The sequence below is a fragment of the Scyliorhinus torazame genome, chromosome 4 (genome assembly GCF_047496885.1).
Source record: "Scyliorhinus torazame isolate Kashiwa2021f chromosome 4, sScyTor2.1, whole genome shotgun sequence".
Classification (NCBI taxonomy): domain Eukaryota; kingdom Metazoa; phylum Chordata; class Chondrichthyes; order Carcharhiniformes; family Scyliorhinidae; genus Scyliorhinus; species Scyliorhinus torazame.
In genome coordinates this window covers 72,906,869-72,934,267 of record NC_092710.1, presented here as the reverse complement: position 1 = coordinate 72,934,267, position 27,399 = coordinate 72,906,869, and the positions used below count along the sequence as shown (strand labels likewise).

Sequence of the window (27,399 nt, the reverse complement as noted above, 5' to 3'; positions counted from 1 at the left end):
AGACCCCCCCTTTCCACCCACTCTCCCACAGACCCCCCCATTCCACCCACTCTCCCAAAGACCCCCCATTCCATCCATTCCCTCCGCAGACCCATCCATTCCCTACGCAGACCCCCCATTCCATCCATTACCCCCGCAGGCCCCCCATTCCCTCCACTCCCCCCGCAGACCCCCATTCCCCTCCACTCCCCCCGCAGACCCCCCCATTCCATCCATTACCTCCGCACCCCCCCATTCCATCCATTCCCCCCGCAGAGCCCCCCATTCCCTCCACTCCCCCCCGCAGACCCCCCATTCCATCCATTACCCCCGCAGACCCCCCCATTCCCTCCACTCCCCCCCGCAGACCCTCCATTCCATCCATTACCCCCGCAGACCCCCCCCATTCCATCCATTTCCCCCGCCAGACCCCCCATTCCATCCATTCCCCCCGCAGACCCCCCATTCCATCCATTCCCCCCTCAGACCCCCCATTCTATCCATGACCACCGCAGACCCCACATTCCACCCACTCTCCCGCAGACCCCCCATTCCATCCATTCCTCCCTCAGACCCTCCATTCCATCCATTCCCCCCCGCAGACCCCACATTCCACCCACTCTCCCGCAGACCCCCCATTCCACCCACTCTCCCCGCAGACCCCCTATTCCATCCATTACCCCTGCAGACCCCCCATTTCCACCCACTCTCCCAGACCCCCCCATACCACCCACTCACCCGCAGACCCCCCCCATTCCACCCACTCTTCCGCAGATCCCCCATTCCACCCACTCTCCCGCAGACCCCCCATTCCACCCACAGACCCCCTCATTCCACCACAGACCCCCTCATTCCACCCACTCTCCCACAGACCCACCCATTCCACCCACTCTCCCACAGACCCCCTCATTCCACCCACTCTCCCACAGACCCCCCCATTCCACCCACTCTGCCGCAGACATCTCCTTTCCATCCATTCCCCCACAGACCCCCTCATTCCACCCACTCTCCCACAGACCCCCCCATTCCACCCACTCTGCCGCAGACATCTCCTTTCCATCCATTCCCCCGCAGACCCCCCATTCCACCCATTACCCCTGCAGAACCCCCATTCCATCCATTCCCCCTGCAGACCCCCCATTCCATCCATTTCCCCCCCCCATTGCCCCGCAGACCTCCCCATTCCCCCGCAGACCTCCCCATTCCCCCGCAGACCCTCCCCATTCCCCCCGCAGACCTCCCCATTCCCCCCGCAGACCTCCCCATTCCCCCCGCAGACCTCCCCATTCCCCCCGCAGATCTCCCCATTCTCCCACAGACTCCCCCATTCCCCCGCATAGACCCCCAAATCCCCCGCCGAAACCCAAAACCCCCGCAGAACCCCAAATCCCCCGCAGGCTCCCCCCATTCCCCCGCATAGACCCCCCCATTCCCCCGCATAGACCCCCCATTCCCCCGCATAGACCCCTCCCGTTCCCCCGCATAGACCCCTCCCGTTCCCCCGCATAGATCCCTCACCTTCCCCGCATAGACCCCCCCCATTTTCCGCATCGACCCCCCATAGACCCCCCATTCCCCCGCATAGACCCCGCCATTCCTCCGCAGACTCCCCCCATTGCCCCGCATAGACACGCCCATTCCTCCGCATAGAACCCCCCATTGCCCCGCATAGACCCCCCCCAATTCCCCGCATAGAATTCCCCAATTCCCCGCATACACCCCACCATTGCACCACATAAACCCCCCATTCCCCCGCAGACCCCTGCAAACGCCCCCATTCCCCCGCATAGACCCCCCCCATCACCTTGCAGACCCCCCATTCGCCCGCAGAGCCTCCCATTCCCCGCTTTGACCACCCCATTCCCCGCAGACCCCCATTGCCCCGCAGAGGGGACCCCCTCATTCCCCCGCATAGACCCGCCCATTCCCCGCATAGACCCCCTCATTCCCCGCATAGACCCCTCATTCCCCGCATAGACCCCCTCATCCCCGCATAGACCCCCTCATTCCCCGCATAGACCCACCCCTACCATTCCCCGCATAGACCCCCTCATTCCCCGCATAGACCCCCTCATCCCCCCGCAGAGACCCCCTCATCCTCCCGCAGAGACCCCCTCATTCTCCCGCAGAGACCCCCTCTTCTCCCGCAGAGACCCCCATCATTCTCCCGCAGAGACCCCCTCATTCTCCCCGCAGAGACCCCCTCATTCCCCCGCCAAACTCCCCCCATTCCCCCGCATAGACCACCCAATGCCCCCGCATAGACCACCCAATGCCCCGTATACACCCCCCCATTGCCACACATACACCCCCCCATTGCCCCGCAAACCCCCAATTCCATACATTATCCCCGCAGACCCCCCATTCCATCCATTTCCCCCCGCAGGCCCCCATTCCATCCATTCCTCCCGCAGACCCCCCATTCCATCCATTACCTCCGCAGACCCCCCATTCCATCCATTACCCCCGTAGACCCCCCCCATTCCATCCATTTCCTCCTCACTCACCCCCCCCGTTCCATCCATTCCCCCCGCAGGACCCCCCGTTCCATCCATTTTCCCCCGCAGACCCCCCCATTCCATCTATTCCCCCCACAGACCCCCCATTCCACACACTCTCCTGCAGACCCCCCCATTCCACACACTCTCCCGCAGACCCCCCCATTCTATCCATGATCACTGCAGACCCCCCATTCCATCCATTCCTCCCGCAGACCCCACATTCCACCCACTCTCCCGCAGACCCCCCCATTCCACACACTCTCCCGCAGACCCCCCCATTCCAACCACTCTCCCGCAGACCCCCCCCATTCCACCTAACTCTCCCGCAGACCCCCCCATTTCCACCCACTCTCCCGCAGACATCTCCATTCCATCCAATCCCCCGCAGACCCCCCATTCCATCCATTACCCCCGCAGACCCCCTATTCCATCCAATACCCCTGCAGATCCCCATTCCATCCATTCCCCCCCGCAGACCCCCCATTCCATCCATTTCCTCCCCCATTCCCCCGCAAGGCCTGCCCCCATTCCCCCGCAGGCCTGCCCCATTCCCCCGCAGGCCTGCCCCATTCCCCCGCAGGCCTGCCCCATTCCCCCGCAGGCCTCCCCCATTCCCCCGCAGACCTCCCCCATTCCCCCGCAGACCTCCCCCATTCCCCCGCAGACCTCCCCCATTCCCCGCAGACCTCCCCCATTCCCCGCAGACCTCCCCCATTCCCCCGCAGACCTCCCCATTCCCCCGCAGAGGGACCCCCTCATTCCCCCGCAGAGGGACCCCCTCATTCCCCCGCAGAGGGACCCCCTCATTCCCCCCGCAGAGGGATCCCCTCATTCCCCCGCAGAGAGACCCCCCCCTCATTCCCCCGCAGAGGGACCCCCCTCATTCCCCCCCGCATAGACCCGCTCATTCCCCCCGCAGAGGGACCCCCTCATTCCCCCCGCAGAGGGACCCCCTCATTCCCCCCGCAGAGGGACCCCCTCATTCCCCCCGGCAGAGGGACCCCCTCATTCCCCCGGCAGAGGGACCCCCTCATTCCCCCGGCAGAGGGACCCCCTCATTCCCCCCGCAGAGGGACCCCCTCATTCCCCGCAGAGGGACCCCCTCATTCCCCCCGCAGAGGGACCCCCTCATTCCCCCCGCAGAGGGACCCCCTCATTCCCCCCGCAGAGGGACCCCCTCATTCCCCCCGCAGAGGACCCCCTCATTCCACCCCGCAGAGGGACCCCCTCATTCCCCCCGCAGAGGGACCCCCTCATTCCCCCCGCAGAGGGACCCCCTCATTCCCCCCGCAGAGGGACCCCCTCATTCCCCCCGCAGAGGGACCCCCTCATTCCCCCCGCAGGGGGACCCCCCTCATTCCCCCCCGCAGAGGGACCCCCTCATTCCCACCGCAGAGGGACCCCCTCATTCCCCCGCAGAGAGACCCCCCCCTCATTCCCCCGCAGAGGGACCCCCTCATTCCCCCCGCATAGACCCGCTCATTCCCCCCGCAGAGGGACCCCCTCATTCCCCCCGCAGAGGGACCCCCTCATCTCCCCCGGCAGAGGGACCCCCTCATTCCCCCCGCAGAGGGACCCCCTCATTCCCCCCGCAGAGGGACCCCCTCATTCCCCCCGCAGAGGGACCCCCTCATTCCCCCGCAGAGGGACCCCCTCATTCCCCGGCAGAGGGACCCCCCTCATTCCCCCCGCAGAGGGACCCCCCTCATTCCCCCGCAGAGGGACCCCCTCATTCCCCGCAGAGGGACCCCCTCATTCCCCCGCAGAGGGACCCCCTCATTCCCCCGCAGAGGGACCCCCCTCATTCCCCCCGCAGAGGGACCCCCCAATTCCCCCGCAGAGGGACCCCCCTCATTCCCCCGCAGAGGGACCCCCTCATTCCCCCCGCAGAGGGACCCCCTCATTCCCCCCGCAGAGGGACCCCCTCATTCCCCCCGCAGAGGGACATTCCCCCCGCAGAGGGACCCCCCCCATTCCCCCGCAGAGAGACCCCCTCATTCCCCCGCAGAGGGACCCCCTCATTCCCCCCGCAGAGGGACCCCCCCATTCCCCCGCAGAGGGACCCCCCCTCATTCCCCCGCAGAGGGACCCCCTCATTCCCCCCGCAGAGGGGACCCCCTCATTCCCCCCGCAGAGGGGACCCCCTCATTCCCCCCGCAGAGGGACCCCCCTCATTCCCCCCGCAGAGGGACCCCCCTCATTCCCCCCGCAGAGGGACCCCCCTCATTCCCCCCCGCAGAGGGACCCCCTCATTCCCCCGCAGCGGACCCCCTCATTCCCCCGCAGAGGGACCCCCTCATTCCCCCGCAGAGGGACCCCCTCATTCCCCCCGCAGAGGGGCCCCCTCATTCCCCCCGCAGAGGGACCCCCCTCATTCCCCCGCAGCGGGACCCCCTCATTCCCCCGCAGAGGGACCCCCTCATTCCCCCCGCAGAGGGACCCCCCTCATTCCCCCGCAGAGAGACCCCCCCTCATTCCCCCGCAGAGAGACCCCCCCCTCATTCCCCCGCAGAGGGACCCCCTCATTCCCCCCGCAGAGAGACCCCCCCCTCATTCCCCCGCAGCATTTCCCCCGCAGAGGGACCCCCTCATTCCCCCGCAGAGGGACCCCCCTCATTCCCCCCGCAGAGGGACCCCCCCATTCCCCCCGCAGAGAGACCCCCCTCATTCCCCCGCAGAGAGACCCCCCTCATTCCCCCCCGCAGAGAGGACCCCCTCATTCCCCCCGCAGAGAGACCCCCTCATTCCCCCCGCAGAGAGACCCCCCCATTCCCCCCGCAGAGAGACCCCCTCATTCCCCCGCAGAGAGACCCCCTCATTCTCCCCCCGCAGAGAGACCCCCTCATTCCCCCCGCAGAGAGACCCCCTCATTCCCCCCGCAGAGAGACCCCCCCATTCCCCCGCAGAGAGACCCCCCATTCCCCCCGCAGAGAGACCCCCCCATTCCCCCGCAGAGAGACCCCCTCATTCCCCGCAGAGAGACCCCCTCATTCCCCCCGCAGAGAGACCCCCTCATTCCCCCCGCAGAGAGACCCCCCCATTCCCCCGCAGAGAGACCCCCCATTCCCCCCGCAGAGAGACCCCCCCATTCCCCCGCAGAGAGACCCCCTCATTCCCCCGCAGAGAGACCCCCTCATTCCCCCCGCAGAGAGACCCCCTCATTCCCCCCGCAGAGAGACCCCCCCATTCCCCCGCAGAGAGACCCCCCCATTCCCCCCGCAGAGAGAACCCCCCCATTCCCCCCGCAGAGAGACCCCCTCATTCCCCCGCAGAGAGACCCCCCCATTCCCCCGCAGAGAGACCCCCCCATTCCCCCCGCAGAGAGAACCCCCCCATTCCCCCGCAGAGAGACCCCCCCATTCCCCCCGCAGAGAGACCCCCTCATTCCCCCCGCAGAGAGACCCCCCCCATTCCCCCGCAGAGAGACCCCCCCATTCCCCCCGCAGAGAGAACCCCCCCATTCCCCCGCAGAGAGACCCCCCCATTCCCCCCGCAGAGAGAACCCCCCCATTCCCCCGCAGAGAGACCCCCCCATTCCCCCGCAGAGAGACCCCCCCATTCCCCCCGCAGAGAGAACCCCCCCATTCCCCCCGCAGAGGGACCCCCTCATTCCCCCCGCAGAGGGACCCCCTCATTCCCCCCGCAGAGAGACCCCCCCATTCCCCCCGCAGAGGGACCCCCCCATTCCCCCCGCAGAGGGACCCCCTCATTCCCCCCGCAGAGAGACCCCCCCATTCCCCCGCAGAGAGACCCCCCTCATTCCCCCCCGCAGAGGGACCCCCTCATTCCCCCCGCAGAGAGACCCCCCCCTCATTCCCCCCGCAGAGAGACCCCCCATTCCCCCGCAGAGAGACCCCCCCATTCCCCCCGCAGAGAGACCCCCCATTCCCCCCGCAGAGGGACCCCCTCATTCCCCCCGCAGAGAGACCCCCTCATTCCCCCGCAGAGACCCCCCCATTCCCCCCGCAGAGGGACCCCCCCATTCCCCCGCAGAGGGACCCCCTCATTCCCCCCGCAGAGGGACCCCCTCATTCCCCCCGCAGAGAGACCCCCTCATTCCCCCGCAGAGGGACCCCCTCATTCCCCCGCAGAGGGACCCCCTCATTCCCCCCCGCAGAGGGACCCCCCATTCCCCCCGCAGAGGGACCCCCCCATTCCCCCCGCAGAGAGACCCCCTCATTCCCCCGCAGAGGGACCCCCCCATTCCCCCCCGCAGAGAGAACCCCCCATTCCCCCCCCGCAGAGGGACCCCCTCATTCCCCCGCAGAGAGACCCCCTCATTCCCCCGCAGAGAGACCCCCTCATTCCCCCCGCAGAGGGACCCCCTCATTCCCCCGCAGAGGGACCCCCCCATTCCCCCGCAGAGGGACCCCCTCATTCCCCCCGCAGAGGGACCCCCTCATTCCCCCCGCAGAGGGACCCCCTCATTCCCCCGCAGAGGGACCCCCTCATTCCCCCCGCAGAGGGACCCCCTCATTCCCCCCGCAGAGGGACCCCCTCATTCCCCCCGCAGAGGGACCCCCTCATTCCCCCGCAGAGAGACCCCCTCATTCCCCCGCAGAGGGACCCCCTCATTCCCCCCGCAGAGGGACCCCCTCATTCCCCCGCAGAGAGACCCCCTCATTCCCCCGCAGAGGGACCCCGTCATTCCCCCGCAGAGAGACCCCCTCATTCCCCCGCAGAGGGACCCCCTCATTCCCCCGCAGAGAGACCCCCTCATTCCCCCGCAGAGAGACCCCCTCATTCCCCCGCAGAGGGACCCCCTCATTCCCCCGCAGAGAGAACCCCCCATTCCCCCCCCGCAGAGGGACCCCCTCATTCCCCCGCAGAGAGACCCCCTCATTCCCCCGCAGAGAGACCCCCTCATTCCCCCCGCAGAGGGACCCCCTCATTCCCCCGCAGAGGGACCCCCCCATTCCCCCGCAGAGGGACCCCCTCATTCCCCCCGCAGAGGGACCCCCTCATTCCCCCCGCAGAGGGACCCCCTCATTCCCCCGCAGAGGGACCCCCTCATTCCCCCCGCAGAGGGACCCCCTCATTCCCCCCGCAGAGGGACCCCCTCATTCCCCCCGCAGAGGGACCCCCTCATTCCCCCGCAGAGAGACCCCCTCATTCCCCCGCAGAGAGACCCCCTCATTCCCCCCGCAGAGAGACCCCCTCATTCCCCCCGCAGAGAGACCCCCTCATTCCCCCGCAGAGGGACCCCCTCATTCCCCCCGCAGAGAGACCCCCTCATTCCCCCGCAGAGAGACCCCCTCATTCCCCCCGCAGAGGGACCCCCTCATTCCCCCGCAGAGAGACCCCCTCATTCCCCCGCAGAGGGACCCCCTCATTCCCCCCGCAGAGGGACCCCCTCATTCCCCCGCAGAGAGACCCCCTCATTCCCCCGCAGAGAGACCCCCTCATTCCCCCGCAGAGAGACCCCCTCATTCCCCCGCAGAGGGACCCCCTCATTCCCCCGCAGAGAGACCCCCTCATTCCCCCGCAGAGGGACCCCCCCCTCATTCCCCCGCAGAGAGACCCCCCCATTCCCCCGCAGAGGGACCCCCTCATTCCCCCGCAGAGGGACCCACGCAGACATCCCCCGATTACCTGTGGTGTGTTGGATCGGCGGACAGCGCGGGCGCCGCACTCCGCTGCAGCAGCCGCAGAGGACAGGCCGAGCTCCCTCTGGCTCTCAGCAAAACCCTCGCCGCCGCCATCACTCTCCACCCGCGACCTTCACTGACCGGGGAGCGGAAACCCACGCCTCGGCGTCACATCCGCCTGACCGCCATCTTTCCGAGGGGCGGACTGCCCAATCACAGGGCGCAGAGAGCTGCGGAGCCGCCGCCATCGTGGTGCGGGGCGCCCAGTCTCACCTGCGGGGCAGCGAACACCTGGGTTTAAACAGTGAGCTCCGCCATCTTTCTGAGGGGCGTTATCTCCCTCCTTTGCGGGGGGGGGAGGGGAAAGGGATTGATGTTTATCCGCCATCATTTCGAGGGGCTCAGTCAATTTTGAGCCACATCTCCATTTTACTGAGGGGCAATCCCCATTTAACTCTTTCAAAAGCAGCCTCGCATGTGTACAATTATGATTTGTTTCTCGCCCTCCCCGCCTTGACATTCCAGATATGTTACCTGAGTGCCCCTCAACACAATGGCGGACAAGTTCCTCACCGGAGGGTATCTAGGCTTTGTTTTGCCCCTCAGAAAGATGGCGGCATGTTTTGCCCCTCCGCAAAATGGCGAGACATGGCAACATTATGGGATATCACACTGAGCTGCCCCTGACAAAGATGGTGACGGCTTCCCCCACCCAATAACAAGGACAATTAAACATATCAATGAAGAAACAAATCAATGAATTTTTACACAGCTGGATCCACCGCAGAATGAGAGAGACTGTGGATGGAGTAAGGAATTCAAAATACTCAGCAACGAGCACCAGGGGTAACCAAGCCACTGGCTAATAGCAGCGTCACAAAATAACATCGTAAACTCAAAATCGATGGAAAAACCTGACATTCAGTTGATCCTGCCGGGCCGTCGGGTAATGTAGTCCGTTTAACAATCTATCCCAGTGTCGGAACGCCTCTGCAGACTACAGTACCCAGAGAGCATGGCGGCGAAGTGACGTCATTTGATTATTGTCGACCCGAGCCCGCCCCGAAACAGTAGCATGATGGGAGCTGTAGTGCAGTAATTGCGCATGCGCCTTTGTTAACCTTGTTCCCCCCCCCCCTTTTCCACATGTGTAGCCGATGAGACTCCAACTCCCGACGGACAACGCGGACGGTTCGGCATCCTTCCACGCAAGTTCAGGCCCAGGCCGGCCAACGCAGTAACGCGATGACACATTAGCGTTGTCAGGGTGAGAAAGGGAGGTCCGCCGAATGCACGACGGGACGTGTAGTCCAATGGGCGGGCAGGCCCCGTTATTTAGAGCGAGTAGCAATGGGCTTTAAAGACTACAACACCCGGGGTGCCGCGCGGCGCTACACGCCCACCGATCATGGAGGCCACGCCCATCTTCATTCCCCTCCTCCTCCCAACGGCCAGCAGTGGAAGATGGCGGAGTTGATGTGGTGGCGGCTCTGGCTGCTGTTGTGACGGAAGCGGCGCAGCGTTAAGCGACTGGAGAAAGGGAAAGATAAACGGAGGAGAAGGCAAAAGGAAGTAGAAGGATATAGAAAAAAAACATCAGAACCCAACCTGCCTCCCTCAACCCAAGACTCAGAATCCAAGATGGCCGCCTCCCCCTTTGCCCATTGACTGAGCCACTGCTCTCAAAAAGAAGGTTTTTGGTTAATATCTGTACTAGAACCCTTCCCCAAGACCGCATTTTGGCCTGGTTGACTACTCAGACCCCAACAATCATCAGGAAGCCAGCATCCAGCTCCAAGGGCCGACCAAACCTCCTCCTTTGCAGGGATCCAATTCTACTTCAAGGGCAGCCCTAACTTTCTCAATCTGCTCCCCCTTTCCCAAGACCCCATTCTGGACCGTTGCCAGTTTCAGCCCCCCACCCCTGGCCCAAGAGAGCCAAATTTCCTGTATCCTTGGTATTTTCCGCCGCAGGATTAAGGGTGCCGGTTGGACCTGCCAGGTTCCTGTCTCCCCTCACTGGGTCTCCTGTCGCCCTCGGTTTGGACTGGTAACCTGCACAACCCCTCAGGAGCAGCTGAACAGGCAAGAGACTCGTTCCAAGGACACCGCAAAGTTGTCCTTAACTTTGTGGAAGGGGGTGGGTGGGGTCAAAGCCTATTTTTGGCCAATCCGCAACCCAGTCTGAAGGATTCGCTACCTCGTTGTGGAGAAAGTGCCTACCTCAACTCCCCTCGCTACCAAATCAAGACGATTGCCTCACCTGTTCTCCTTTGGTGAAGCAGGACAGCAGAGTCAATGAACGCTGATTTCCTCAGTCCACTGGCCAGGCGTTGCTTTGTTTCTTGTTAGAGCATCTTTTGTTTTGCCAGCCAGCCCAGCGAGGTTGGGGTAGCTGCTTTGCTCGGCAAAGGCTGACACAACACCCGCAGGAGCAAGGGGAAATGGAGGGAGCACAATGAGAAAAAGTGGGGAAGAGACCTGTCGTCCTGCTGCTACCCATTTGGAATAGTCTCTCCGATTCATCCCATATTCTTTCTGGACCACCACTTTGCAACGCTCCAAATTCACACGGATCTATTGGAATCGCTTGCAGCTCCCAATCTCCAGTGTGCACTTGTGTTTCGTTAACGGAACAGGCGCCAGGTCCCGTTCACATGGCCGATGCCAAGGGGAGCGGCCAGCAGTGGCCGGAGGAGCAGGTCAACAGTGAGCACGGGCTGTACTCTCTGCACCGGATGTTCCAGATTGTGGGCGCCCAGCTGACACACCGGGATGTGCGGGTGCTCTCCTTCCTCTTCGTCGATGTCATTGAGGACTACGAGCGCGGCATGATCCGCAGCGGACGGGACTTCTTCCTCGCGCTGGAGCGCCAGGGCCGCTGCGACGAGACGAACTTCCGGCAGGTGCTCCAGCTCCTGCGCATCATCACTCGGCATGATCTCCTGCCCTACGTCACGCTCAAGCGCAGGAAGACAGGTAGGCTGGCCCATTCTGAGGGTGACGTGTGAGAATACTGATTCGAAGCGGGTGTCAGTTGTGAATAATCTTAGGCTGAGCTGACCGAAGGTCAATACTGGGAGTGCTGCAATGTCAGAGGGCCAGTACTGAGGGATTGCTGCACTGTCAGAGGGTCAGTCCTGAGGGAGCACTGTACTGTTGGTCAGTACTGAGGGAGCGCTGCACTGTCAGAGGATCAGTACTGAGGGAGTGCTGCACTGTCAGGGGGTCAGTACTGAGGGAGTGCTGCACTGTCAGGGGGTCAGTACTGAGGGAGTGCTGCACTGTCAGAGGGTCAGTACTGAGGGAGTGCTGCACTGTCAGAGGGTCAGTACTGAGGGAGCGCTGCACTGTTGGAGGGTCAGTACTGAGGGAGAACTGCACTGTCAGAGGGTTAGTACTTTGGGAGTGCTGCACTGTCAGAGGTTCAGTACTGAGGGAGTACTGCACTGTCAGAGGTTCAGTACTGAGGGAGTACTGCACTGTCAGAGAGTCAGTTCTGAGGGAGTGCTGCATGTCAGAGGGTCAGTACTGAGGGAGATCGGCACTGTCAGAGGGTCAGTACTGAGGTAGTGCTGCACTGTCAGAGGGTCAGTACTGAGGGAGTTCTGCATTGTCAGAAGCTCAAGACTGAGTGCGCTGCATTGCCAGGGTCAGCACTGAGGGAGCACTACTGTAGGAGGGTCAGTACTGAGGGAGTGCTGCACTGTCAGAGGGTCAGTACTGAGGGTTTGCTGCACTGTCAGAGGGGCAGTACTGAGGTAGTGCTGCCCTGTCAGGGTTAGCACTGAGGGGTGCGCTGCACTGTCATGGTAAGGCTTGATGGAGCGCTGCACTGTCAGAGAGTCAGTACTGAGGGAGTGCTGCACTGTCGGAGGGTCAGTACGGAAGGAGTTCTGCATTATCAGAGGCTCAAGACTGAGTGTGCGCTGCATTGCCAGGGTCAGCACTGAGGGAGCACTACTGTCGGAGGGTCAGTACTGAGGGAGTGCTGCACTGTCAGAGGGTCAGTACTGAGGGAGTGCTGCACTGTCAGAGGGTCAGTACTGAGGGAGCACTGAATTGTCTGATTGGCAGTACTGAGGGAGTGCTGAACTGTCGGAGAGTCAGTCTTCAGGGAGTGCTCACTGGCAGAGAGTCAGGACTGAGGGAGCGCTGCACTGTCAGTGTCAGTACTGAGCGAGTGCTGCACTGTCAGAGGATAAGTACTGAGGGAGCGCTGCACTGTCAGAGGGTCAGTACTGAGGGAGCACTGCATTGTCGGATTGTCAGTTCTGAGGGAGTGCTGCATGTCAGAGGGTCAGTACTGAGCGAGTGCTGCACTGTCAGAGGGTCAGTACTGAGGTAGTGCTGCACTGTCAGAGGGTCAGTACTGAGGGAGTTCTGCATTGTCAGAAGCTCCAGACTGAGTGTGCGCTGCATTGCCAGGGTCAGCACTGAGGGAGCACTACTGTAGGAGGGTCAGTACTGAGGGAGCACTGCATTGTCGGATTGTCAGTACTGAGGACGTGCTGCACTGTCAGAGGGTCAGTACTGAGCGAGTGCTGCACTGTCAGAGGATAAGTACTGAGGGAGCGCTGCATTGTTAGAAGGTCAGTACTGAAGGAATGCTGCAATGGCAGAGGGTCAGTACTGAGGGAGTGCTGCACTGTCAGAGGGTCTGTACTGAGGGAGCGCTGCATTGTTAGAAGGTCAGTACTGAAGGAGTGCTGCAATGGCAGAGGGTCAGTACTGAGGGAGTGCTGAACTGTCGGAGAGTCAGTACTGAGGGAGTGCTGCACTGTCAGAGGGTCAATACGGAGGGAATGCTGCACTGTCAGAGAGTCCGTACTGAGGGAGCGCTGCACTGCCAGAGGGTCAGTACTGAGGGGAGTGCAGCTCTGTCAGAGGGTCACTACTGAGGGAGGGCTGCATTGTCAGAGGATCAGTGCTGAGGTAGTGCTGCACGAGAAGAGAGTCAGTAATGAGGGAATCCTACACTGTTGGAGAGTTCAGACTGAGGGAGCACTGCACTGTCACAGGGTCAGTACCGAGGGAACGCTGCACTGTCACAGGGTCAGTGCTGAGGGAGTGCTGCATTGTCAGAGGGTCAGTACTGAGGGAGTGCTGCATTGTCAGGATCAGCACTGAGGGAGTTCTGTACTGTCAGAGGGTCAGTCTTGAGGGAGTGCTCACTGGCAGAGAGTCAGGACTGAGGGAGCGCTGCACTGTCAGTGTCAGTACTAAGTGAGTGCCGAACTGTCAGAGAGTCAGTATGGAGGGAGTGCTGCATTGTCAGGATCAGCACTGAGGGAGTTCTGTACTGTCAGAGGGTCAGTACTGAGGGAGTGCTGCCTGTCAGAGGGTCGGTACTGAGGGACTCCTGCATTGTCAGTGTCAGTACTAAGGGAGGGCTGCACTGTTAAGATGGTCAGTAATGAGGGAGCGCTGTACTAATGAGGGTGTTGTGCACTGTCGGGTGATCTGTACTGAGGGAGTGCTGCACAGTCAGAGGGTCAGTACTGTGGGACTCCTGCACTGTCAGTGTCAGTACTAAGGGAGTGCTGAACTGTCAGAGGGTCAGTACTGATGGAGCGCAGCACTGAGGGAGTGCTGTCCTGCCAGAGTCACTAATGAGGGAATCCTACACTGTCGGAGAGTTCGGACTGAGGGAGCACTGCATTATCAATGGGTCAGTGCTGAGGGAGTGCTGCACTGACGGGAAATGTAGTACTGAGGGAGTGCTGCACAGTCAGAGAGTCAGGATTGACGGTGTGCTACACTGTCAGACGGTCAATACTGAGGGAGTGCTGCACTGTCAGAGGGTCAGTACTGAGGAAGTGCTGCACTGTCAGAGGGTCAGTACTGAGGGAGTGCTGCATTGTCAGAGGGTCAGAACTGAGGGAGCACTGCATTGTCGGATTGTCAGTACTGTGCGAGTACTGCACTGTCAGTGGCAGTACGAAGGGAGGGCTGAACTGCCAGAGAGTCTGTATGAGGGCGTGCTGCACAAAGGGAGTGCTGTACTGTCAGAGGGTCAGTTGGAGGTAGTGCTTCACTGTCGGAGGGTCAGTACTGAGGGAGTGCTGCACTGTCAGAGAATCAGTGTGGAAGGAGCTCTGCATTGTCGGGATCAGCACTGAGGGAGCTCTGTACTGTCAGAGGGTCAGTCTTGAGGGAGTGTTCACTGTCACAGAGGCAGGACTGAGGGAGCGCTGCACTGTCAGTGTCAGTACTGAGGGAGTGCTGCATTGTCAGAGGGTCAGTACTGAGGAACTGCTGTACTGTCAAGAGGGTCAGTACTGAGGGAGCGCTGCACTGTTGGAGCGTCAGTACTGAGGGAGTGCTGCACTGTCAGTGAGTCAGTTCTGAGGGTCAGTACTGGGGGGCTGCTGCACTGTTAAGATGGTCAGTAATGAGGGAGCGCTGTACTGAGGGAGTTGTGCACTGTCGGAGGATCCGTACTGTGGGAGCGCTGCACTGTCAGAGGGTCAGTACTGAGGGAGTGCTGCACTGTCAGAATGTCAGTACTGAGGGTGCGCTGCACTGTCAACGGGTCATTGCTGAGGGAGTGCTGCACTGTCACAGGGTCAGTACTGTGGGAGTACTGCACTGTCAGATGGTCAGTACTGAGGGAGTGCTGCACTGTCAACGGGTCATTGCTGAGGGAGTGCTGCACTGAGAGAGTCAGTACTGAGCGACTGCTGCACTGTCAGAGGGTCAGTGCTGAGGGAGTGCTGCACTGTCGGAAGGTCAGCACGGAGAGAGTGCTGCTCTATCCGAGGGTCAGTACTGAGGGACTGCTGCACTGTCAGAAGGTCAATACTGAGGGAGCGCTGCACTGTCAGAGGGTCAGTACTGAGGGACTGCTGCACTGTCAGAAGGTCAATACTGAGGGAGCGCTGCACTGTCAGAGGGTCAGGACTGAGAGAGTGCTGCACTGTCAGTGTCAGTACTAAGGGAGGGCTGCACTGTTAAGATGGTCAGTAATGAGGGAGCGCTGTACTAATGAGGGAGTTGTGCACTGTCGGATGATCCGTACTGAGAGAGTGCTGCATTGTCAGATGGTCTGTACTGTGAGTGCTGCACTGTCAGAGGGTCAGAACTGAGGGAGAGCTGCAATGTCAGAGGGTCAGTACTGTGGGACTCCTGCACTGTCAGTGTCAGTACTAAGGGAGGGCTGAACTGCTAGAGAGTCAGTACTGAGGGAGTGCTGTCCTGCCAGAGAGTCACTAATGAGGGAATCCTACACTGTCGGAGAGTTCGAACTGAGGGAGCACTGCATTATCAATGGGTCAGTGCTGAGGGAGTGCTGCATTGTCATAGAGGGAGTGCTGCACTGACGGGAAATGCAGTACTGAGGGAGTACTGCACAGTCAGAGAGTCAGGATTGACGGTGTGCTACACTGTCAGAGGGTCAGTACTGAGGGAGTGCTGCTCTGTCAGAGGGTCAGTACCGAGGAAGCGCTGCACTGTCAGAAGGTCAGTACTGAGGGAACGCTGCACTTTCAGTGGGTCAGTACTGAGGGAGTGCTGCACTATAGAACAATAGAACATTACAGCGCAGTACAGGCCCTTCGGCCCTCGATGTTGCGCCGACCTGTGAAACCAATCTAAAGCCTACCTATTTATTGCATTATCATCCATATGTTTATCCAATGACCATTTAAATGCCTTTAATGTTGGCGAGTCCACTACTGTTGCAGGCATGGCATTCCACACCCTTACTACTATCTGAGTAAAGAAGCTACCTGTTACATCTGTCCTATATTTATCTCCCCTCAATTTAAAGCTATGTCCCCCCGTGCTAGACATCACCATCCGAGGAAAATGGCTCTCACTGTCCATCCTATCTAATCCTCTGATCATCTTGTATGCCTCTATTAAGTCACCTCTTAACCACTTTCTCTCTAATGAAAACAGCCTCAAGTCCCTCAGCCTTTCCTCATAACATCTTCTCTCCATACCAGGCAACATCCTGGTAAATCTCCTCTGCACCCTTTCCAATGCTTCCACATCCTTCCAACCAGAACTGCACACAAGTCTCCAAATGCGGCCGCACCAGAATTTTGTACAGCTGCAACATGACCTCATGGCTCCGAAACTCAATCCCTCTACCAATAAAAGCTAACACGCCGTACGCCTTCTTAACAACCCTATCAACCTGGGTGGCAACTTTCAGGGATCTATGTACATGGACACCTAGATCCCTCTGCTCATCCACACTTCCAAGAACTTTACCATTAGCCAAATATTCCGCATTCCTGTTATTCCTTCCAAAGTGAATCACCTCACACTTCTCTAAATTAAACTCCATTTGCCACCTCTCAGCCCAGCTCTGCAGCTTATCTATATCCCTCTGTAACTTGTAACATCCCTCCGCACTGTCCACAACTCCACCGACTTTAGTGTCATCTGCAAATTTACTCACCCATCCTTCTAAATGTCATTTATAAAAATAATAAACAGCAGTGGCCCCTGTTATGGGCGAGGTGTGTTCAGAACCCCAAAATGTATCATGGAGTTCAACCAACCTCCCCCTTTAATGCTATTGTTGCTTTTCTGAGCACACGGCTTGTTCCCTAGGAGTGGGATTACAATTATGGACACGTGGGTTTTTAAACACAAAACAATGTTTATTCCATGAACTCAACTTAACATCTTAAATAAACATTGGTTCTCTTAACACCCCTTACTTCAAAGATAACCCCGACAATATTACAACACTAAATAATCCTTCAGTTATTCCTTTCAACATCCAAGAGAGACTTAACACCTTTAAACAGAGTCACATCAGGGTAAAGGCTTTAACCATTATAAGTTTAAATCACCCAAATGATCCAGAGACAGTCTTTCGTGGCAGAGTTCACAGCAGATCCAGTTCACTGCAAACACAGACACACCCAAGCTCTTTTCCTCAAAACTGAAACTACAAAATGGCTGAACTGAGCTCAGCTCCACCCACTCTTTGACATCACTGTTTTCTTAAAGGTACATTGCTTAAACATCCATTTCTTAAAGGTACTCTCACATGACACCCCAAAACAGATCCTTGTGATACACCACTAGTAACTGAACTCCAGGCTGCACATTTCCCATCAACCTTTGTCTTCTTACAGCTAGCCAATTACTGATCCAAACCGCTAAATCACCCTCACTCCCATGCCACCATATTTTCTGCAATAGCTTACTGTGGGGTATCTTCTCAAACGCTTTACTGAAATCCATGTACACCACATCAACTGCTTTACCCTCGTCCACCTGTTTGGTCACCTCATAAAGAACTCAATAAGGTTTGTGAGGCACGACCTACCCTTCACAAAACCGTGTTGACTATCCCTAATCAAATGATTCCTTTCTAGATGATTATAGATCCTATCTCTTATAATCCTTTCCAAGACTTTGCCCACAACAGAAGTAAGACTCACTGGTCTATAGTTACCAGGGTTGTCTCTACTCCCCTTCTTGAACAAGGGGATAACATTTGCTGTCCTCCAGTCTTCCGGCACTATTCCTGTAGACAGTGACGACATAAAGATAAAAGCCAAAGGCTCTGCAATCTCCTCCCTATCTTCCCAGAGAATCCTCGGATAAATCCCATCTGGCCCAGGGGACTTACCTATTTTCAAACTTTCCAGAATTGCTAACACCTCCTCCTTATGAACCACAATCCCGTCTAGTCTAGGAGCCTGTATCTCCGTATTCTCCTCGACAATATTGTCTTGTTCCTGTGAAAACTGACGAAAAATATTCATTTAACGCCTCTCCTAACGCACAACTTCCCACTACTGTCCTTGACTGGTCCTACTCTTACCCTAGTCATTCTTTTATTCCTGACATACCTATAGAAAGCTTTAGGGTTTTCCCTGATCCTACCTGCCAAGAACTTCTCATGTCCCCCCCTGGCTCTTCTTAGCTCTCTCTTTAGGTCCTTCCTAGCTAACTTGTAATTCTCAAGCGCCCTAACTGAACCTTCACGTCTCATCTTTACATAAGCCTCCTTCTGCCTCTTGACAAGTGATTCAACTACTTGAGTAAACCACTTTTCCCTCGCTCGTCCACTTCCTCCCTGCCTGACAGGTACATGCTTATCAAGGACACGCAGTAGCAGTTCCTTGAACAAGCTCTACATTTCCATTGTGCCCATCCCCTGCAGTTTTCCTCTTTATCCGATGCATCCTAAGTCATGCCTCATCGCATCATAATTGCCTTTCCCCCAGATATAACTCTTGCCCTGCAGTATATACCTATCCCTTTCCATCGCTATAGTAAACGTAACCGAATTGTGTTCACTATCACCAAAGTGCTCATCTACCTCCAAATCTAACATCTGGCCTGGTTCATTACACAGTACCAAATCCAATGTGGCCTCGCCTCTTGTTAGCCTATCTATATACTGTGTCAAGAAACTCTCCTGCACACATTGGACAAAAACTGACCCATCTAAAGTACTCAAACTATAGTGTTTCCAGTCAATATTTGGAAAGTTAAAGTCCCCCATAACAACTACCCTGTTACTTTCGCTCGTATCCAGAATCCTCTTTGCAATCCTTTCCTCTACATCTCTGGAACTTTTCGGAGGCCAATAGAAAACTCCAATAGGGTGACCTCTCCTTTCCTGATTCTAACCTCCGCCCATATTACCTCAGCAGACGAGTCCTCATCACACGTCCTTTCTGCCACCGTAAAACTGTCCTTCACTAACAATGCCACCCCTCCCCCTCTTTTACCACCTTCCCTGAGCTTACTGAAACATCTAAACCTCGGAAACCGCAACAACCATTCCTGTCCCTTCTCTATCCATGGCTCCGAAAACTTCCCACAACATCGAAGTCCCAGGTACCAACCTGCATGTTCACCCACCTTATTCCGGATGCTCCTGGCGTTGAAGTAGACACTATCAGAGGGTTAGTTCTGAGGGAGTGCTGCACTGTCAGACGGCCTGCACTGATGGAGTGCTACACTGTCAGGGTCAGCACTGCGGGAGCGCTGCACCGTCAGAGTGTCAGTATTGAGGGAGTAATGCACTGTCGGAAGGTCAGGACAGAGGGAGTGCTGAACTGTCAGAGAGTCAGTACTGAGGGAGTGCTGCACTGTCAGAGGGTCAGTACTGAAGGAGTGCTGCACTGTCAGGTCAGGACTGAGGGAATGCTGCACTGTCAGAGGGTCAGTGCTGAGGTAGTGCTGCACTGTCAGAGACTCGGGACTGAGGGAGAACTGCACTATCAGCGTATCAGGACTGAGGGAGTTGTGTACTGGCGGAGGATCAGTACGGAATCACTGCTGCACTGTCAGAGGGTCAGTACTGAGGGAATGCTGCATTGTCAGAGAGTCAATACTGAGGGAGTGCTGCACTGTCAGGGTCAGTACTGAGGGAGTGCTGCACTGTCAGAGGGTCAGTACTGAGGGAATGCTGCATTGTCAGAGAGTCAATACTGAGGGAGTGCTGCACTGTCAGGGTCAGTACTGAGGGAGTGCTGCACTGTCAGAGGGTCAGTACTGAGGGAGTGCTGCACTGTCAGAGGGTCAGTACTGAGAGAGCGCTGCACTGTCAGAGGGTCAGTACTAAGTGAGTGCTGCACTGTCAGAGGGTTAGTACTGAGGGAGTGCTGCACTGTCAGAGGGTCAGTACTGAGGGAACGCTGCACTGTCAGAGGGTCTAAACTGAGGGAGCGCTGCACTGTCAGCGGGTCAGTACTGAGGGAGTGTTGCACTGTCAGAGGGTCAGTACTGAGGGAGCGCTGCACTGTCAGAGGGTCAGTACTGAGGGAGTGCTGCACTGTCAGAGGGATAGTACTGAGTGAGTGCTGCACTGTCAGGGTCAGTACTGAGGGAGTGCTGCACTGTCAGATGGTCAGTACTGAGGGAGTGCTTACTGTCACAGAGTCCGAACTCAGAGAGCACTGCACTGTCAGAGGCTCAGTACAGGGGGAGCGCTGCACTGTCAGTGTCAGTATTGAGGGAGTGCTGAACTGTCGGAGAGTCAGTATTGAGGGAGTGCGGCACTGTCAGATGGTCCGTGCTGAGGTAGTGCTGCACTGTCAGAGACTCGGGACTGAGGGAGTTGTGTACTTGTGGAGGATCAGTACTGAGGGAGTGCTGCACTGTCAGAGGGTCAGTACTGAGGGAGTGCTGCACTGTCAGAGGGTCAGTACTGAGTGAGTGCTGCACTGTCAGAGGGTCAGTGCTGGGTGAGTGCTGCACTGTCAGAGGGTCAGTACTGAGGGAGTGCTGCACTGTCAGAGGGTCAGTACTGAGGGAGTGCAGCACTGTCAGAGGGTCAGTACTGAGGGAGTGCAGCACTGTCAGAGGGTCAGTACTGAGTGAGTGCTGCACTGTCAGAGGGTCAGTACTGAGGGAGTGCTGCACTGTCAGAGAGTCAGTACTGAGGGAGTGCTGCACTGTCAGAGAGTCAGTACTGAGGGAGTGCTGCACTGTCAGAGGGTCAGTATTGAGGGAGTGCTGCACTGTCAAAGGATCGGTACTGAGGGACAAATGCACTGCCAGTGTCAGTACTGAGGGAGTGCTGCAGTGTCAGAGGATCAGTACTGAGGGAGTTCTGCACTTTCAGAGGGTCAGTATTGAGGGAGTGCTGAACTGTCGGAGAGTCAGTACTGAGGGAGTGCTGAACTGTCGGAGAGTCAGTACTGAGGGAGTGCTGCACCGTCAGAGGGTCAGTACTGAGGGAGTGCTGCCCCGTCAGTGTCAGTATTGAGGGAGTGCTGAACTGTTGGAGAGTCAGTACTGAGGGAGCGCTGCACCGTCAGAGGGTCAGTACTGAGGGAGTGCTGCACTGTCAGAGGGTCAGTACTGAGGGAGAGCTGAATTGTCGGAGAGTCAGTACTGAGGGAGTGCTGCACTGTCATAGGGTCAGTACTGAGGGAGTGCAGCACTGTCAGAGGGTCAGTACTGAGGGAGTGCTGAACTGTCGGAGAGTCAGTACTGAGGGAGTGCTGAATTGTCGGAGTGTCAGTATTGAGGTAGTGCTGCACTGTCAGAGACTTGGGACTGAGGGAGAACTGCACTATCAGCGTATCAGGACTGAGGGAGTTGTGTACTTGCGGAGGATCAGTACGGAATCACTGCTGCACTGTCAGAGGGTCAGTACTGAGGGAATGCTGCATTGTCAGAGAGTCAATACTGAGGGAGTGCTGCACTGTCAGGGTCAGTACTGAGGGAGTGCTGCACTGTCAGGGTCAGTACTGAGGGAGTGCTGCACTGCCAGAGGGTCAGTACTGAGGGAGTGCTGCACTGTCAAAGGATCGGTACTGAGGGACAAATGGACTACCAATGTCAGTATTGAGGGAGTGCTGAACTGTCGGAGAGTCAGTACTGAGGGAGTGCTGAACTGTCAGAGGGTCAGTACTGAGGGAGCGCTGCACTGTCACGGGGTCAGGACTGAAGGAGAGCTGAATTGTGGGAGAGTCAGTACTGAGGGAGTGCTGCACTGTCATAGGGTCAGTACTGAGGGAGTGTTGCACTGTCAGAGGGTCAGTACTGAGGGAGTGTTGCACTGTCAGATGGTCAGTACTGAGGGAGTGCTTACTGTCAGAGAGTCCGGACTGAGAGTGCGCTGCACTGTCAGAGGCTCAGTACAGGGGGAGCGTTGCACTGTCAGGTCACTGCTGAGGTAGTGCTGAACTGCCGGAGAGTCCGTACTGAGGGAGTGCTGAACTGTCGGAGAGTCAGTACTGAGGGAGTGCTGCACTGTCAGAGGGTCAGTACTGAGGTAGTGCTGCACTGTCAGAGGGTCAGTACTGAGGTAGTGCTGCACTGTCAGATGGTCAGTGCTGAGGTAGTGCTGCACTGTCAGACGCGGGACTGAGGGAGAACTGCACTATCAGCGTATCAGGACTGAGGGAGTTGTGTACTGGCGGAGGATCAGTACGGAATCACTGCTGCACTGTCAGAGGATCAGTACTGAGGGAGTGCTGCACTGTCAGAGAGTCAATACTGAGGGAGTGCAGCACTGTCAGGGTCAGTACTGAGGGAGTGCTGCACTGTCAGAGGATCAGTACTGAGGGAGTGTTGCACTGTCAGAGGGTCAGTACTGAGGGAGCACTGCACTGTCAGAGGGTCAGTACTGAGGGAGTGCTGCACTGTCAGAGGGTCATTACTGAGGGAGTGCTGCACTGTCAGGTCAGGACTGAGGAAATGCTGCACTGTCAGAGGGTCAGTATTGAGGAAGTGCTGCACTGTCAAAGGATCGGTACTGAGGGACAAATGCACTGCCCGTGTCAGTACTGAGGGAGTGCTGCACTGTCAGAGGGTCAGTATTGAGGGAGTGCCGAACTGTCGGAGAGTCAGTACTGAGGGAGTGCTGAACTGTCGGAGAGTCAGTACTGAGGGAGTGCTGCACCGTCAGAGGGTCAGTACTGAGGGAGTGCTGCCCTGTCAGTGTCAGTATTGAGGGAGTGCTGAACTGTCGGAGAGTCAGTACTGAGGGAGTGCTGCACTGTCATAGGGTCAGTACTGAGGGAATGCTGCATTGTCAGAGAGTCAATACTGAGGGAGTGCTTACTGTCAGAGAGTCCGAACTGAGAGAGCGCTGCACTGTCAGAGGCTCAGTACAGGGGGAGCGCTGCACTGTCAGGTCTGTTCTGAGGTAGTGCTGAACTGTCGGAGAATCCGTTCTGAGGGAGTGCTGAACTGTCGGAGAGTCAGTACTGAGGGAGTGCTGCACTGTCAGAGGGTCGGTACTGAGGGAGCGCTGCACTGTCAGAGGGTCAGTACTGAGGGAGTGCTGCACTGTCAGAGGGTCAGTACTGAGGGAGTGCTGCACTGTCAGAGGGTCAGCATTAAGAAGCGAGGCAATATGATTTTAAAATTGTACTTGTTTCTACTCTTTCCCATTGGTGTTTTGAAGTTGAGTTTGTTCCATGACTTGTGCTGATATTAACCTACGCCAAGGCTGTGATGATGCCTGCTTCAAATGGCACTTCAACATCTCCTGGCAACATGAGTTGGAATTAAGCTAATGCTTTTTGGGTTGTAACATCCGTGGAGACTAATCCCTCCTTCTCCTTTCAATAGTTTCTCCAGATCCAGTAGACAAATATCTCGAGGACACGTCAGTAACCTACGTAATGCCAAGGACATTGGCAGCAACCAGAGGGGGAGATTACGGCAAATCAGGTACTCATGGTACATAGACGTTCCTCCAGCATTTCTGAATCTCCTCGGTCGATACACAGGATTTGATACTGAGTAAAGCTCTTTCTACACTGTCCCCATCAAACACTCCCAGGACAGGTACAGCATGGGGTTAGATACAGAATAAAGCTCCCTCTACACTGTCCCCATCAAACACTCCCAGGACAGGTACAGCACGGGGTTAGATACAGAGTAAAGCTCCCCCTACACTGTCCTCATCAAACACTCCCAGGACAGGTACAGCACGGGGTTAGATACAGAGTAAAGCTCCCTCTACACTGTCCCCATCAAACACTCCCAGGACAGGGACAGCACGGGGTTAGATACAGAGTAAAGCTCCCTCTACACTGTCCCCATCAAACACTCCCAGGACAGGCACAGCACGGGGTTAGATACAGAATAAAGCTCCCTCTACACTGTCCCCATCAAACACTCCCAGGACAGGTACAGCAATGGGTTACATTCTGAGTAATGCTCCATCTGATGTCTCATGTTTTTGCAGGCTCCCCCCACCGCTTGCTGTGTTGTGCACCCACAGCAAGGCAGCCCCTCCGACAGAGAGTGTTTCGGGGCAGAGCCCCATCACACAATCGGGGCAAGCGGAAGAAATCAGCCACCACGGAGCCCAACGAGAAGCAAACTTGCGGTAAGGGTTTGAGCGGCGAGCCCGTGGATGCTAGCGCCGGGCTGAGGGGGGGCAGGTGTGAGCCCTGGGCCTAGCCGGGGGTTTGTGAGGGGCGAGCTGGAGGGGTGTGAGCGCTGGGATGGGCCGGGGAGATGTGAGCACTGGACCAGGGCAGCTGAGGGTGGGAGGTGTGGGGGGCATTTATATCTGTGTACCCGCAATGCCGTCTTTTCCTGATCGTACACCTTTCCATCTTCTCTTCGCAAGTATCTCTGTGTTCCTCCAATTTCACATGCTGCCCTTCAGCAGCATCACCTTCAGGGACTGCGCTAATTTTCATATGTATGCTGATCCCCCCCCCCCCCTTCCCCACCCGGTCCCCCCTTCCCCACCCGGTCCCCCCTTCCCCACCCGGTCCCCCCTTCCCCACCCGGTCCCCCCTTCCCCACCCGGTCCCCCCTTCCCCACCCGGTCCCCCCTTCCCCACCCGGTCCCCCCTTCCCCACCCGGTCCCCCCTTCCCCACCCGGTCCCCCCTTCCCCACCCGGTCCCCCCTTCCCCACCCGGTCCCCCCTTCCCCACCCGGTCCCCCCTTCCCCACCCGGTCCCCCCTTCCCCACCCGGTCCCCCCTGCCCCACCCGGTCCCCCCTGCCCCACCCGGTCCCCCCTTCCCCACCCGGTCCCCCCTTCCCCACCCGGTCCCCCCTTCCCCACCCGGTCCCCCCTTCCCCACCCGGTCCCCCCTTCCCCACCCGGTCCCCCCTTCCCCACCCGGTCCCCCCTTCCCCACCCGGTCCCCCCTTCCCCACCCGGTCCCCCCTTCCCCACCCGGTCCCCCCTTCCCCACCCGGTCCCCCCTTCCCCACCCGGTCCCCCCTTCCCCACCCGGTCCCCCCTTCCCCACCCGGTCCCACCCGATCCCCCCCTTCCCCACCCGATCCCCCCCTTCCCCATCCGTCGATCCCCCCCTTGCCCACTCGATCCCCTTGCCCACTCGATCCCCTTGCCCACTCGATCCCCTTGCCCACTCGATCCCCTTGCCCACTCGATCCCCTTGCCCACTCGATCCCCTTGCCCACTCGATCCCCTTGTCCACTCGATCCCCTTGCCCACTCGATCCCCTTGCCCACCCGATCCCCCTCCCCCACCCCCCTTCCCGATCCTCCCCCTTCCCCGGTTCTGCCCCCCTTCCCGGTTCTCTTCCCCCCCCCCCCCTTCCCGGTTCTCTTCCCCCCCCCCCCCCCCCTTCCTGGTTCTCCCCCCCCCCCCCCCCCCTTCCTGGTTCTCCCCCCCCCCCCCCCCCTTCCCGGTTCTCCCCCCCCCCCCCCTTCCCGGTTCTCTCCCCTTCCCGATTCTCGCTCCCCCTCCCGGTCCTCCCCTCCCCTTCCCGGTCCTCTTTCCCCCCCCACCCCCCCCCTTCCCGTTTCTCTTCCTCCCTGATTTCCCCCCCACCTTCCATCGCTCTTTGCTCTGAACCCCACTCTGACTCCCATTCTATGTCCTCCCACTTTGAGCCCTCCTTCCTCTCTCTCTCTGTGCTTCTGGCTGTCTTGCCGCTCGCCATGTTTTCCTGCCTACACTTTCGGAACCATTTTCTGCTTTGGTATCGTGCTGTGGTTGACCCTCTTCCTCTCTGCTCACCCAGATATCCGCCTGCGGGTACGAGCCGAGTACTGCCAGCACGAGACCGCGCTGGAGGGGAACGTCTTCTCCAACAAGCCCGATCCTCTGGAGCGGCAGTTTGAACGTTTCTCCCAGGCCAACACCATCCTGAAATCCCGGGACCTGGGCTCCATCATCTGCGACATCAAGTTCTCCGAGCTGACCTACCTCGATGCCTTCTGGCGGGACTACATCAACGGCTCACTGCTCGAGGCCCTTAAGGGCGTCTTCATCACCGACTCTTTGAAGCAGGCGGTGGGTCACGAGGCCATCAAGCTGCTGGTCAATGTCGATGAGGACGATTATGCGGCCGGCCGTCAGAGGCTCCTACGGAATCTGATGCTTCAGCACGCGCCCTGAGGGCAACTGGCCTCCCCCTCCGCGCCCTGAGGGCAACTGGCCTCCCCCTCCGCGCCCTGAGGGCAACTGGCCTCCCCCTCCGCACCCTGAGTACAACTGGCCTCTCCCTCCACGCCCTGAGAGAGACTCACCTCTCCCTCCGCACCCTGAGACTCACCTCTCCCTCCGCGCCCTGAGAGAGACTCGCCTCTCCCTCCACGCCCTGAGGCCAACTGGCCTCTCCCTCCACACCCTGAGAGAGACTCACCTCTCCCTCCGTACCCTGAGACTCGTCTCTCCCTCCACGCCCTGAGAGAGACTCACCTCTCCCTCCACGCCCTGAGGGCAACTCGCCTCTCCCTCCGCGCCCTGAGGGCAACTCGCCTCTCCCTCCACGCCCTGAGATAGACTCGCCTTTCCCTCCGCGCCCTGAGAAAGACTCGCCTCTCCCTCCGCGCCCTGAGACTCGCCTCTCCCTCCGCGCCCTGAGACTCGCCTCTCCCTCCGCGCCCTGAGACTCGCCTCTCCCTCCGCGCCCTGAGACTCGCCTCTCCCTCCGCGCCCTGAGACTCGACTCTCCCTCCGCGCCCTGAGAGAGACTCGCCTCTCCCTCCGCGCCCTGAGAGAGACTCGCCTCTCCCTCCACGCCCTGAGGGCAACTGGCCTCTCCCTCCACGCCCTGAGAGAGACTCACCTCTCCCTCCTCGTCCTGAGACTCGCCTCTCCCTCCGCGCCCTGAGACTCGCCTCTCCCTCCGCGCCCTGAGACTCGACTCTCCCTCCGCGCCCTGAGATTCGTCTCTCCCTCCGCGCCCTGAGACTCGCCTCTCCCTCCGCGCCCTGAGACTCGCCTCTCCCTCCACGCCCTGAGACTCGACTCTCCCTCCGCGCCCTGAGATTCGTCTCTCCCTCCGCGCCCTGAGATTCGTCTCTCCCTCCGCGCCCTGAGACTCGACTCTCCCTCCGCGCCCTGAGATTCGTCTCTCCCTCCGCGCTCTGAGGCCAACTCGCCTCTCCCTACGCACCCTGAGAGAGACTCGCCTCTCCCTCCGCACCCTGAGAGAGACTCGCCTCTCCCTCCGCGCCCTGAGAGAGATTTGCCTCTCCCTCCGCGCCCTGAGAGAGACTCGCCTCTCCCTCCGCGCCCTAAGAGCCTCGCCTCTCCCTCCGCACCCTGAGAGAGACTCGCCTCTCCCTCCGCGCCCTGAGGCCAACTCGCCTCTCCCTCCGCACCCTGAGAGAGACTCGCCTCTCCCTCCGCACCCTGAGAGAGACTCGCCTCTCCCTCCGCGCCCTGAGAGAGACTCGCCTCTCCCTCCGCGCCCTGAGGACAACACGCCTCTCCCTCCGCGCCCTGAGAGAGACTCGCCTCTCCCTCCGCGCCCTGAGAGAGACTCGCCTCTCCCTCCGCGCCCTGAGAGAGACTCGCCTCTCCCTCCGCGCCCTGAGACTCGCCTCTCCCTCCGCGCCCTGAGAGAGACTCGCCTCTCCCTCCGCGCCCTGAGAGAGACTCGCCTCTCCCTCCGCGCCCTGAGAGACTCGCCTCTCCCTCCGCGCCCTGAGACTCGCCTCT

The 27,399-nt window shown here is 59.1% G+C and overlaps 2 protein-coding genes across 3 annotated transcripts in view; one reads left to right on the top strand and one right to left on the bottom strand.

The window, feature by feature from the left end:
* ndufs2 (NADH:ubiquinone oxidoreductase core subunit S2) overlaps positions 1–8,218 on the bottom strand; it is a 132,842-nt gene extending 124,624 nt beyond the window's left edge. The window contains exon 1 of the mRNA XM_072500510.1: positions 8,073–8,218. Coding sequence (XP_072356611.1) covers positions 8,073–8,182 — 110 coding nt within the window. The 5' untranslated portion in view covers positions 8,183–8,218. The remainder of the gene's footprint in view (positions 1–8,072) is intronic.
* A 1,127-nt stretch (positions 8,219–9,345) lies between these two features.
* dedd (death effector domain containing) lies at positions 9,346–27,152 on the top strand. Of its 2 annotated transcripts, none has more exons than XM_072498278.1 (4): positions 9,346–11,047; positions 23,081–23,191; positions 23,703–23,846; positions 25,472–27,152. In XM_072498278.1, exons 1-4 carry the CDS (start codon positions 10,726–10,728, stop codon positions 25,846–25,848), a joined length of 954 nt encoding a protein of 317 aa, XP_072354379.1. In that variant the 5' UTR covers positions 9,346–10,725; the 3' UTR covers positions 25,849–27,152. The 2 variants fall into 2 exon arrangements, with proteins under 2 accessions (XP_072354379.1, XP_072354380.1); XM_072498279.1 differs by having other exon boundaries at positions 9,353–11,047; positions 23,081–23,182.
* The last annotated feature ends 247 nt before the right edge of the window (positions 27,153–27,399 follow it).